The sequence below is a fragment of the Paramisgurnus dabryanus genome, chromosome 16 (genome assembly GCF_030506205.2).
Source record: "Paramisgurnus dabryanus chromosome 16, PD_genome_1.1, whole genome shotgun sequence".
Lineage (NCBI taxonomy): Eukaryota > Metazoa > Chordata > Actinopteri > Cypriniformes > Cobitidae > Paramisgurnus > Paramisgurnus dabryanus.
In genome coordinates this window covers 30,002,822-30,017,911 of record NC_133352.1, presented here as the reverse complement: position 1 = coordinate 30,017,911, position 15,090 = coordinate 30,002,822, and the positions used below count along the sequence as shown (strand labels likewise).

Genomic DNA, 15,090 nt, shown 5'->3' with positions numbered 1-15,090 from the left:
AATTCCAGGTGAAAAAACATGCACACTTTATTTAAAGGGACACTTCACTTTTTTGAAAATATGCTCATTTTCCAGCTCCCCTAGATTTAAACATTTGATTTTTACCGTTTTGGAATCCATTTAGCCGATCTTCGGGTCTGGCGGTACCACTTTTAGCATAGCTTAGCATAATCCATTGAATCTGATTAGACTATTAGCATCGCGCTCTAAATTTACCAAAGAGTATTGATATTTTTCCTATTTAAAACTTGACTCTTCTGTAGTTACATTGTGTACAAAGACTGACTGAAAATGAAAAGTTTTGATTTTCTAGGCTGATATTGGCTAGGAACTATACTCTCATTCTGGCGTAATAATCAAGGACTTTGCTGCTGTAACATGGCTGCAGGAGGCGCAATGATATTACGCAGTGCCTGAAAATAGTCCCCTGCTATTGAAAGTTACTAAGGGGACTATTTTCGGCTGCTGCGTGATATCATTGCGCCTCCTGCAGCCATGTTACGACAGAAAAGTCCTTGATTATTACGCCAGAATGAGAGTATAGTTCCTAGCCATATCTGCCTAGAAAATTTGAACTTTTAATTTCCGTCGGTCTTTGTACACGATGTAACTACAGAAGAGTCAAGTTTTTAATAGGAAAAATATTGAAAGTCTTTGGTTATTTTTTTAGCTCAATGCTAAAGGTCTAATCAGATTCAATCGATTATGCTAAGCTATGCTAAAAGTGGTACCGCCAGACCCGAAGATCGGCTGAATGGATTCCAAAACGGTAAAAATCAAGAATTGAATTAAAATATTTTTTTTAAAGTGGAATGTCCCTTTAAGTATTGCTTCTTCCTAACTTCCTAATCTAAAAAACTCTGGTATTAGGAGGTTAAAAATAAAGACTGATGAAAAGAGGCATAAAATCAACCTTTTTTTTTCAGTTTCTGTACATTCCAGTCCACACGTGTAAGATGGACGCCAGCAAACAGGCTGAGGTACTCAGTTGTAGTTAGATCTCTGACAGTCGTCTAGGTTTGATTTCCCTTAGATCAGGTTCCTCATCTGAGAACGATGTTACCAATGTAGTGTTCACTAGAGAGGGTGCTTATTGTGGATCCCTCAAGGGCCATCCTGCTCCTAGATTAGCCTTGTGTTGGGTGTAGTGTTGTGCTAAATTAGCTGTGTAAGAGCTTCCTTGGCCTTGTTTAGCTACATCCCACATTTTTGTTATTCTGAAGAAAATTCCCCACAGTTTGTTTGTATATATTTAAGTAGCCAAAGAACTGTAACTCTTGGTTTTTGACATGGAGTGTGTGCACAACTTTGACACATAGCATGCTGCCTGGTCAACGGGAAGTGATTATCCAACCACAGGATGTGATAACGCTGACCACAGGAAGTGAGATTTTCCCCCTCATTGTAATGAGAAGCCGATTATAGAGAAATAAGGCATTTTATCTTCACGCTGTCGCCTGTCCTCCAGAGGTCTTGTATCAGGAAATGGATTAAGCCGGTTTAGCAGCAATGGTAGTCTTGTAGATAAAGATCAGATAAACCGGCCTGAAGGCTGATCTCAATTTTTTATTGATTTTTAAGCATGTCTTATGAAGAAGTGTTTTTGTTAAAAGTGTGTAGTAGGTGATATCTCAAAATTAAAATGGTAGAAAGCTCATGATGATGATGTTTTGAAACAACGCAAAGTTTCTACAAGTACAACACGTCTGATCTCCGATCAGTTCTGGTTCTCATTAGGGTCTGTTCTTCCTGAAATAACATCACTCCATGCTGTTTTTCCATTGACTTGGCACTATGAGTAAATGTTTGGCAAAAACACACTCTTTCCCTCAAATCTTTCTCTCGGTTTCCATCTGTCATCCCTTTATTATTGTTTCGTTTAGTTTTCCTTCTTATTCTTGAATTAGTTTTAAAATTTTGCTCTTGTATGTGTTTCGACTAGAGTTTCACTCATTAATTTCCTTCATTAGTTTAGTGTTCCTTCTTTTTCCACACTTTCCTTTGACCTTTTTCCATCTTTATTTGTTTTTTTCCCGAGGTCCTGCGGTCAGGTCTTGTCTGCAGATGTTGTGGTTTATTGTGTGTTGGTGTCAGTAGCGTTAGGCTTTTTTACGGCTGCTGGGCTCATATAATACAGGAAGTGAAACCCCACGAGACCCTGACTTTCTATTTAACCCCTTCAGACACAGATATGGCGTATCTTAACCTATGTCTGTGCCGAAGATGTAAATTTGCATTTGCCAAACTACTTACAGTGAATCTATATATCTCTCTTATTTGTTAAATAGGTTTGATAGGACACATTGCTATTTTTAGCTTCCAATTTTTTATTAATTTATTATTACCTAATTAAACACTGTAATATTAAAGTCATCAAAACGTTGTGGTTACCTGATGACAGATCACTTGTTGGTCAAAACGCTGTAAATTAATTATACATTTTACATAACTAAAAATATCTGTGCGCCCACCCTTTTGTATTTAAGCTTTTGAAAAAAAATTCTGGCTAGAGGGTATACAGCTACTGCCAAATCTCACAACATGGTGGGTTTAGAGTTAGGTTTGGGGGCTGGATTAGGATGAAAAACTGTGGTTCTGTGATAGGTTACAGCTACTTAATCCTGTGAAATGTTGGGTTTGGGGTTAGGTGGGGGTAGGATTAAAAACAGCACTCATACGGCAAGATTTCAAGAGATTTTGCCCTTGGCTGTATCCCTTCTAGACACAACCTTAATCTAGCACCAGGGGCCTAATTTATAAAGCGTGCGTACACACAGATTTGATCGTAAAGTGTCCACTGCAATTGTTTAAATGTGGAGATTTTAACTTATTTAGCTGCGCAGAATTTCAAGATAATTTGTGATTTATAGATTTCACATCTATACGTACGTTTTCTGTGTGCACGTTCGTTTTATGAATCACACGTATGCACTTTTGAGATATGATCGTGAGATCAAATTTAGGACGTTTTGTACGCAGCATTTTATAAATGAGGCCCCAGCTGAAGATTTTGTTTTTTGGGATGTACACTTCTTTTATTTACAAGGTTTAAATCCATGACTTTTGCGGTGGTATTGCAATGCTCTACCCAAAATTGTATGATGTGATATCTACAAATTCCACTGCTTTTCTCTCTTATGATCAGATTTTTTCAGCTGTGCAAAATTTCAAGATAATTTGCGATTTATAGATTTCACATCTATATGTACGTTTTCTGTGTGCACGTTCGTTTTATGAATCACACGTATGCACTTTTGAGATATGATCGTGAGATCAAATTTAGGACGTTTTGTACACAGCATTTTATAAATGAGGCCTTAGCTGTGCAGAATTTCAAGATAATTTGCGATTTATAGATTTCACATATGTACGCAGCATTTTATACATGGGGCATCTTTTTTTTGGGGGGGGGGGGGTTGTTGTTCACTTCTTTAATTTTACTAGGTTTGAATCCACGACTTTTGCGGTGGTATTGCATTGCTCTACCAAAATGAAACTAGAGATGCACCGATATATCGGCCAATAGTTTAAAAACAACCAATAGTTATGGACGATATATTCTGTCAATCAAAATTTACACAATTTTCTATCAGTATAAAATTTGTTTAAATTTTTTGTTAATAATTTAATGTTCAATATTATTGATCATATGGATGAATTATTGAATGAATGAGAATTTCATTAATGCAAGTTAATTTACCAACAATATCGGCAGATATCAGTCTGAATAATCAGCATTATGTATTGGTGGGAAAATTAAAATCAGATTTAAATCCATTCACATTTTGCCCCCTAACTATAGTAAATTTTTGCTTTTTTATGATTTACATATAAATATTACAATTGCAGTATTTACAAGAATACTGTTTATATCACTGTAAATATTTGCATCGGTTGCATTTGCTGTGTTAGTTGTAGAGTTACGTTATTGTCGACAGGATGGGGAATCTTCATTATTCCTCTCACACTGAGAACAAAGAGAAAATCCAGACACCGTTTTAAGGAAGAGTGATTTGTTTTCAGCTATAGTCATTACTAATTAAGGAAATGTTTAAAAAAACTAATTGACATCATGTTGGGTTTAAGATACTTTGATCTTGATAATGTTTCTTTGTTTAAAGGAAATGTCTAGTAGTAAACTAGTAAGTGTTTTAGTTGTTGCCAACCAAAGAAAGTGTGTTTGTTTGTTGTGTGTGTGTAATGAGGTGAATTTTAGAGCGATCAAGGTTCACCGTGGATGCAAATTGCAGAGTATTAAAACATGCCTTTGAAGATCAACTCACCACACATGGAAATGTTCAGTGGTTGTGTTCACTCCGTCTAAGCTGTTCTCAGTCTCTGGTTGTTTTTATTTTCCATCAGACTTTCAACATGGTGTAGTAAAATGTAACATGGAGGGTGAGAGAGTGGTGTGTGTGTTAAACAAGGGAACAAAGTGCCCTAAGCGATACAAAACACATCTCTCACACTCTCTCTGACATGCACACAGAGATAGCAGCGCTACAGAAGCCTCTCTGTTTTGCTGACTTCACTTCCTCTTGTCCTCCACAGGGCTGCTGCCACTCCTGAGGTTGCCATGGGAACAGGACCTTGGCCCAACCCCCCCACTGAGGCCGAGCAGCTCCAGGCATTGATGGCCGCTGCTAATGGTAAGCATTTCTTTTCTCTCTCTCTCATTATATTCTATTCTCTCATGCTTTTTTGTAGTCTAAAATATTTTCTGATGTTTTTGTCCAGTGCCAACACATGCACACACACACACACACACACAGCTTTACAAACCACATCAGAGCTGTAATGTCTCGCTCCCCCTCTCTCTCTCCTCGTGCGTCCTTTCATATTCAGGAATGAAAAGAGAGTGACTCACATTCACATGCACACTTCACCATTTAAAAAGAGACACAATAATCCTCTATTGTTTTTTATATAAAGCTAATTATAATGTCTATCCTAACTCACACCCTTCCTACCCCTACGTGAAAACTAAATCAAGATTGAATTTGTATCTTTGGAGGGCGAGGTGGTGTCAGAAAAGCTCATTTCTGCACATACAGAACACCAAGTAATCCCACACATATAAAAATAGACATTTACACCCGTGAGCCAAATAACTAAAAAGCATCTACACTGGCACTATTTCCACTCTTGTCCTGTGGCCAACATTGCTTATTTTTGTGAATTCAACAATCATTTGCTTTTATAGATATCAGCTAACTAAATCTCTCGTTCTCTGTGCAGAGGTGAGCGAGGCGACCAACACTCTGACTCCGGGCACCATGGGTCTGAGCACCCGCTACAGCCCTCAGTTCACCCTCCAGCACGTGCCTGACTACCGGCAGAACGTCTACATCCCCGGGAGCACGGCCACCCTCACCGCCAACCCTCAGCAGCCCCAACAGGCCCTGCCTCCCTCGCAGGCCTCTCCTGTTGAATCTGAGCCGCCCAAGGCCGCCCAGACCCCGGCCAGCAAGAAGAAATCTGCAAAGAAGGAAAAGAAGTAGATTGGATGGAGGAGGCGTGTGGAAATTGTGCTGGAAATCTTCAGTAACTAGTCAAATTAAAAGATAGATGAATATTAGGGTAAAAACACAGTATGTCAAAGTGAACCGACCTCTCAGATGTATCTAACCTTTGTTATCTGTAGCGATCTGTTTTACGCATGTGTTTTTTTACTTTGTGTGTTTACAGCACATGTACTTTAAAGTCATTTTCACACATTTTCTTTCATTTTAGATGAATGTGACGGTCATTTAGAGAGAAACTGTTTTATATTTTCACTTTGCCAAGTTTATGCAACTTCCAAGTGACATTATATTTCCGCGTATATCTAGCCAATAATGTATGTCACCGCAGTACTTTACCATGGGAGTTATGGAAAAGGAAATGTGTTGTTGTAACAATCATGTTATTGTTTACACAGACTCGTGAGTTTAGATACTGTTGCAATGTTTGTAAAATGTATCATGAATATTTTATTTTTACCTTGTTTTTTTAAGACATGTTACCTAAAATACCACTAGGCTACTCAAAATCTATAAGAAATGTTGCCATATTCAGGTGAGCATTACTGCATGCTGGTCTATAGATAATTTTACGGTCACCTAACATTTATAAAGGTCCATCTTATGGTGTTGATCGATTTAAACATTTAAGATCTTCTTTTTTACAACAAATCCCCTGTGTATCTCTGAGCCAGAGTTTGTTGTTTTTTTGTTACCTGAATGTTTTTGGAGCGTTAGCGACTGTCGTCCGAGCCGTGACAGGCGAGTTAGTTTTCTCTGAATCCATTAGCACACCATTGGCTCTATCCTCTGAAGTATTCAGTATTTTCTGGTTATCCTAAAGTGTTGAAACTCTCTCTTTATCAGTGCTGGTTATAGTTAGATGAGTTGGTAATACTACTCATCGTTAGCTGCTGTTATGAAAAGTGCTGAATCTATCCATTAATGATGGAGCCTCCCTGTACTGACACTTCAAATCCACCAAGCTTACGATCGACTAAGTTCATTAAGTTTTGGAGTAGAGTGTTTAACAGGAGGACAATCTTAAAATGTCTGAATGTACAGCAGAGACAGCTTTAATACCGGTATGAAATAATATTTTGCAAAACATACACTCCATTCAAATCAAAGTACTGATTCACTTCGTATCTTCAGCATGATGCTCATGTAAATAGTCATTCGCCCTTAATAACGCATGCAAGCGTTTAAGATAAGCAGTTTGAGGCAAGCTGCTCTGTACTGGAATTTCACAGCTTGTTTTTCCGATAAAAAGGGAAGAATTTGAAACACCCAGTATGTGTTACCAGTGTAGTTCTTTAGCACTATGAAGGGCAACTAACGCACCTGTAAATAAAGAGTTTAACTTTTACTTATAGTGACACACTCTTAGTCTAGAAGTTGTGATGTTCTGCATATATTTTTGTGTTCATCTTTATTTTCCTGTCTGACTTTCCATGAAAAGACACAAAATGGAGGCCGAACCGTCCAAACTCCTCCTCTATAATTTTGTGTTTTCTGACGTGCGACTGCTTCTTAATGTCTATATGAAGAAACTGAATAGTTCTATTATCTGTGTGTGTATGTCTGCTGATGCTATAAACCTGCTGTAACATCTTTAAGACGCTTTGATTCCCTGATCTCTTGTGTGCTACTTGCATTTTATATGCTAATATTTATATTGCTGTTTTATTTTTCTTTCTTGGACACTGACATTTCAAATAAAAAGTTCTCAAATCGTTAAGAATTGTATTGTATTTATTCTATTGGTTTTGATTAAAAAAGTTCTACACAATAATGTAATTGCATGTGTTGTTAGCAAAGATATACAGTCATACTGATTTAAATGTGACACTGGAGAAACAAAACCAGTCATGAGTAGCATGGGCATATTGGTAGCAATAGCTAAAAATACATTGTATGGGTCAAAATGATATTTTTTTGCCAAAATTCAAAAATAAATTTCCTTCCATAAATATATAAAATGTATCATTGATATAACATATGATAACGTTGCCACAATGTAACATACCAAACGTTGCCCTAACATCACAAACCATACGTTTCTCTAAAGTAACATACCATACATTGCCATAACGTAGCATACCATACATTGTTCTAACATAACATACCATACATTGCCATAATGTAACATACCATACGTTGCCCTAACGTAACATACCATACGTTGTTTTAACGTAACATACCATGAGTTGCCCTAACATAACATACCATACATTGTCCTAACGTAACATACCATACGTTGCCCTAACGTAACATACCATACGTTGTTTTAACGTAACATACCATACGTTGCCCTAACGTAACATACCATACGTTGTTTTAACGTAACTTACCATATGTTGCCCTAACGTAACATACCATACGTTGTTTTAACGTAACATACCATACGTTGCCCTAACGTAACATACCATACGTTGTTTTAACGTAACTTACCATACGTTGCCCTAACGTAACATACCATACGTTGTTTTAACGTAACTTACCATACGTTGCCCTAACGTAACATACCATACGTTGTTTTAACGTAACATACCATACGTTGCCCTAACGTAACATACCATACGTTGTTTTAACGTAACATACCATATGTTGCCCTAACATAACATACCATACATTGTCCTAAAGTAACATACCATACGTTGCCCTACGCAGGTTTGTTTGTTAACCCTATTAATACACTGGTCTGACTGTTATTGGTTCTGCCAAGGTCCTATAGTACCGTACCTTAAAGGTGCCATAGAATAAAAAACTGCATTTACCTAGGCATAGATGAATAATAAGAGCTCTGTACATGGTAAAGACATATCGTGAGCCTCAAACGTGTTTTTTCCTCATTCTTATGTAAACCTCATGCATGCTGCCCTAACGTAACATACCATACATTGTCCTAACGTAACATACCATACGTTGTTTAAACGTAACATACCATACGTTGCCCTAACATAACATACCATACATTGTTCTAACGTAACATACCATTACGTTGCCCTAACATACCATGCGTTGTCCTAATGTAACATTTCATAGGTTGCCATGATGTAACATACCATACATTGCCCTAAAGTAACATACCATACGTTGTTTTACGTAACATACCATACGTTGCCCTAACATAATATACCATACATTGTCCTAACATAATATACCATACATTGTCCTAACGTAACATACCTTACGTTGCCCTAACTAACATACCATACGCTGCCCTAACGTAACATACCATACGTTGTTTTAACGCAACATACCATACGTTGCCCTGACGTAACATACCATACGTTGTTTTAACGTAACATACCATACGTTGCCCTAACATAACATACCATACATTGTCCTAACGTAACATACCATACGTTGCCCTAACGTAACATACCATACGTTGCCCTAACGTAACATACCATACGTTGCCCTAACGTAACATACCATACGTTGTTTTAACGTAACATACCATATGTTGCCCTAACGTAACATACCATACGTTGTTTTAATGTAACATACCATATGTTGTTTTAATGTAACATACCATACGTTGCCCTAACGTAACATGCCATACGTTGTTTTAACATAACATACCATATGTTGCCATATGTTGCCCTACGTAACATAACGTAACATACCATATGTTGCCCTAACATAACATACCATACATTGTCCTAAAGTAACATACCATACGTTGTTTTAACGTAACATACCATACGTTGCCCTAACGTAACATACCATACGTTGTTTTAACGTAACATACCATACGTTGTTTTAACGTAACATACCATACGTTGCCCTAACGTAACATACCATACGTTGTTTTAACGTAACATACCATATGTTGCGTATGGTACATAACATACCATACATTGTCCTAAAGTAACATACCATTACGTTGCCCTAACATACCATGCGTTGTCCTAACGTAACATATCATAGGTTGCCACGATGTAACATACCATACGTTGCCCTAAAGTAACATACCATACGTTGTTTTAACGTAACATACCATACGCTGCCCTAACGTAACATACCATACGTTGTTTTAACGTAACATACCATATGTTGCTCTAACATAACATACCATACATTGTCCTAAAGTAACATACCATACGTTGTTTTAACGTAACATACCTTACGTTGCCCTAACGTAACATACCATACGTTGTTTTAACGTAACATACCATATGTTGCCCTAACATAACATACCATACATTGTCCTAAAGTAACATACCATACGTTGCCCTAACGTAACATACCATACATTGTTTTAACGTAACATACCATATGTTGCCCTAACATAACATACCATACATTGTCCTAAAGTAACATACCATACGTTGTTTTAACGTAACATACCTTACGTTGCCCTAACGTAACATACCATACGTTGTTTTAACGTAACATACCATATGTTGCCCTAACATAACATACCATACATTGTCCTAAAGTAACATACCATACGTTGCCCTACGCAGGTTTGTTTGTTAACCCTATTAATACACTGGTCTGACTGTTATTGGTTCTGCCAAGGTCCTATAGTACCGTACCTTAAAGGTGCCATAGAATAAAAAACTGCATTTACCTAGGCATAGATGAATAATAAGAGCTCTGTACATGGTAAAGACATATCGTGAGCCTCAAACGTGTTTTTTCCTCATTCTTATGTAAACCTCATGCATGCTGCCCTAACGTAACATACCATACATTGTCCTAACGTAACATACCATATGTTGTTTTAACGTAACATACCATACGTTGCCTTAACGTAACATGCCATACGTTGCCCTAACATAACATGCCATACGTTGTTTAAACGTAACATACCACACGTTGCCCTAACATAACATACCATACATTGTTCTAACGTAACATACCATTACGTTGCCCTAACATACCATGCATTGTCCTAATGTAACATTTCATAGGTTGCCATGATGTAACATACCATACGTTGCCCTAAAGTAACATACCATACGTTGTTTTACGTAACATACCATACGTTGCCCTAACATAATATACCATACATTGTCCTAACATAATATACCATACATTGTCCTAACGTAACATACCATACGTTGCCCTAACTAACATACCATACGCTGCCCTAACGTAACATACCATACGTTGTTTTAACGCAACATACCATACGTTGCCCTGACGTAACATACCATACGTTGTTTTAACGTAACATACCATACGTTGCCCTTACTAACATACCATACGCTGCCCTAACGTAACATACCATACGTTGTTTTAACGCAACATACCATACGTTGCCCTAACGCAACATACCATACGTTGCCCTGACGTAACATACCATACGTTGTTTTAACACAACATTCCATACGTTGCCCTGACGTAACATACCATACGTTGTTTTAACGTAACATACCATACGTTGTCCTAACGTAACATACCATACGCTGTCCTAACGTAACATACCATACGTTGCCCTAACATAACATACCATACATTGCCCTAACGTAACATACCATACGTTGTCCTAACGTAACATACCATACGTAGTCCTAACGTAACATACCATACGTTGTCCTAACGTAACATACCATACGTTGCCATAAAGTAACATACCATACGTTGTCCTAACGTAACATATCATACGTTGTCCTAACGTAACATACCATACGCTGCCCTAATGTAACATACCATACGTTGCCATAAAGTAACATACCATACGTTGCCATAAAGTAACATACCATACGTTGTCCTAACGTAACATACCATACGCTGCCCTAACGTAACATACCATACGTTGCCATGATGTAACATACCATACGTTGCCCTAATGTAACATACCATACGTTGCCATAAAGTAACATACCATACGTTGTCCTAACGTAACATACCATACGTTGTCCTAACGTAACATACCATACGCTGTCCTAACGTAACATACCATACGTTGCCCTAACGTAACATACCATACATTGCCCTAACGTAACATACCATACGTTGTCCTAACGTAACATACCATACGTAGTCCTAACGTAACATACCATACGTTGTCCTAACGTAACATACCATACGTTGCCATAAAGTAACATACCATACGTTGTCCTAACGTAACATATCATACGTTGTCCTAACGTAACATACCATACGCTGTCCTAACGTAACATACCATACGCTGCCCTAATGTAACATACCATACGTTGCCATAAAGTAACATACCATACGTTGTCCTAACGTAACATACCATACGTTGCCATAAAGTAACATACCATACGTTGTCCTAACGTAACATACCATACGCTGCCCTAATGTAACATACCATACGTTGCCATGATGTAACATACCATACGTTGCCCTAATGTAACATACCATACGTTGCCATAAAGTAACATACCATACGTTGTCCTAACGTAACATATCATACGTTGTCCTAACGTAACATACCATACGCTGCCCTAACGTAACATACCATACGCTGCCCTAACGTAACATACCATACGTTGTCCTAACGTAACATACCATACGTTGCCCTTATGTTACATACCATACGTTGCCATAAAGTAACATACCATACGTTGTCCTAAAGTAACATATCATACGTTGTTCTAACGTAACATACCATCAGTGGCCCTAAAGTAACATACCATACATAGCCCTAAAGTAACATACCATATGTTGTCCGAACGTAACATACCATACGTTGCCATTGTGTAACATACCACACGTTGCCCTAACCCAGTGGTTTTCAATTTTGTCCTAGGGGACCCACTGCCCTGCACATTTTGCATGTCTCCCTTATCTAACACACCTGATTCAGATCATCAGCTCATTAGGGGAGAGATCCATGAACAGAACTGGGTGTGTCAGTTAAGGGAGACATACAAAATATGCAGAGCTGTGGGTCCCCTAGTACAAGATTGAAAACCACTGCCCTAACCTAACAAAACATACCACATGTTGCCCTAATGTAACATACCATACGTTGTTCTAACGTAACATACCATGCGTTGTCCTAACGTAATATACCATACTTTGCCATAATGTAACATACCACACGTTGCCCTAACGTAACATACCACACGTTGCCATAACGTAGCATACCATACGTTGTCCTAGCGTAGCATACCGTAGGTTGTCCTAACGTAGCATGAGAACAAATCTCATAATTAATATGCCCTTCCTTTTAGGGTTACTTGTTTTAAAAACCCTTATCTCCAAGTATAAAATGTAAAATATGATAAAATATGCCTTAAATTATGAAGATTTTTAAAATGGCATGATATCACTTACGCAGACAGTCAGATTTTTCAGTGCTGGACATCGAACATCCTAACAGTTCTTCTGGTATTGTGATGTGTTTATGGAGCTCACATTTCCTTCAAAAAATCTGCCTTTACATTGTTTTAATTGTTCCTATGTTTAAATATTGGAAACCTGCAGGTAATGTGCTGTTTTACCACAGTGAACTGCATTTCAACCAAATACAGCTGTGAGCTGTCGAGCAGATATAAAAAACACTTTATGTAGAGTATGACACAGTATAGTCAGGCAGACACCAGCATACTCAGTTCTTCACAACCAAACTTCTTTCTTTTAATAATGTTTCAGTTTTAGTTGATGTATTCAAACAGGTGATCAGGGTAAGAACGTCTAAAAAAGGTCAGAGGTGGGAGGTGAAAAGCTTTCCACTAGTGTCACAGAGAGAGAGTTTAATGTGAGACGACTGTAACAGATGTAAACAGATACAATTTAACCCCCACAGAGAGAAAACAGTGTCCTTCATTCTGTCATGAGCCCCCTGGGAGAAATTCAGAAAAATACAGGGCAGCCCATCTGTTCACCCCACACACACTTTATAAAAAGCCTTTTCCACTTCATCTGTCATTACCATGGAAACCTTGCCCTTTTCCAAAAGTCAAAAGGAAGGAGTGATGAGATTCCAAATAGGAAAAAGGACAGACAAAAACTGACATACAAACATGATGTAAATATCACACTAGAAACTGAAACAACACAGCTGAGATTTCAATAAAAGGATTATGTGTAGAGATAGTGCTGCACAAATTTAGCACTGCACTGACTTCAAAACCCAACGATGGTCAGACGTCAAAACCCGACATCGCTAAGACTTCAAAACCTGATGTCGATTTGACGTCAAAATCCGACGTTGGTCAAACGTCAAAACCCAACGTCGCTCACACGTCAAAGTACAACGGCGGACCGACATCAAAACAAAATCTTTCTTTTTTTCACACAGTTTACACAAAGACCAATAATCAATAATGTAAGGAACGCAGAAAAATGCTAGTAGTTAAAAGCATGTCAACATTATTCTAGAAAAAATGTGTCAATAAACAATAATTTGCATTGTGAGGAATATGCAGGTATGCATACAGTAACATCATACTGTTATTCAAAATAAAGCTTCAGGATATTCCTGTTTTTCATGGGGAAATGGAAAATAACTGAGCATCTGGAGGACATGTTAGAGGACGATATAAATGACGCGGAAAGTGAATAAACAGATACGAGACCTTTTGAAACAGATCATTAGATTTAACACACAAGCGGAACGTTCAGAGAACACGTGTGACATTCACAGAGAAAATGTGAGAATGAAAAGTGAAAGTTTGATCCAGAAAGTGCATTATACACTCGCTGCACAACTTCAGCGGTATGGTGACAGGTGTTGTCAAGGCATTGAAGCAGCTGCTGAAGATATTCTGGGATGTTGCATTCGTTCTCTTTCCTAAAAGAGTTGTTCTGGAATTATAAGGAATGCAACAAAGAACCAATCACAGAGAGTCTAATAATCACTGCGACCAATCAGGCATCAGCCCCCCATCCACCCAAACAAGAGGTTTAAAAACTATCCAAACCTCTAAAACTAAAAGCATAAAATAGAATGAAAACCAATAGTGGAAAAACTTTTGGAAACTTGAATAATTATGAAGTTTAGACATTGTGTGTGGAGGTTATCATGCCAGATAAAAAACCAATAACCTTACAGACAGAAGGAAACTAAAAGTATATTAATCATTTAAGGTGATTTTCAAATAAAAGAGAATCAATTTTTATTGTACAAATTATGTTTTGTAGAGTGTAAAGTTAGGAAACAGAAAATATCACTGGCCTGATTTCACAACAGTGGAAGACTTATCAGATGTTTGCACTAATGTGGCGTAAAATAGCTAAACAACTGTATGTGTGTGTGTTATCTGTTGACATCAACTCTGGCAGAACAGAGACCAATGATAGAGCAACAAAAGTGTCCTTTAACATCAGCAGGAAGTAAAACATTTCCCTGTGGAGTAAATTTCTTTATCACAGTGCTGAGATTGAGCAGCACAACTGACCTATTTTACAAGCCACAACGTCTGCCAACAATTCCCCATCTGTGTGTCTCTAAGTAGAGAGAGAGAGAGAGAGAGAGAGAGAGAGAGAGAGAGAGAGAGAGAGAGAGAGAGAGAGAGAGAGAGAGAGAGAGAGAGACACAGAAAGAAAGAGACAGAGGAAAAAAGATGGAAAATGCACGCTTACTTCCCATTTATATATTTATAATGCTTTAGTAACTTTACCTCATCTAGTGCAGTAAAAGCCAGATGATTTAAAA

At 37.8% G+C, this 15,090-nt stretch overlaps 1 protein-coding gene across 26 annotated transcripts in view; it reads left to right on the top strand.

Moving 5' to 3' along the window:
• The window catches only part of LOC135760957 (protocadherin gamma-A11-like), a 162,067-nt gene extending 154,822 nt beyond the window's left edge, over positions 1 to 7,245 (top strand). For all 26 annotated transcript variants that reach the window (XM_065275066.2, XM_065275063.2, XM_073812136.1 and 23 more), the window contains 2 exons: positions 4,552 to 4,649; positions 5,239 to 7,245. In XM_065275066.2, coding sequence (XP_065131138.1) covers positions 4,552 to 4,649; positions 5,239 to 5,501 — 361 coding nt within the window. In that variant the 3' untranslated portion in view covers positions 5,502 to 7,245. The remainder of the gene's footprint in view (positions 1 to 4,551; positions 4,650 to 5,238) is intronic.
• Positions 7,246 to 15,090: the final 7,845 nt, after the last annotated feature.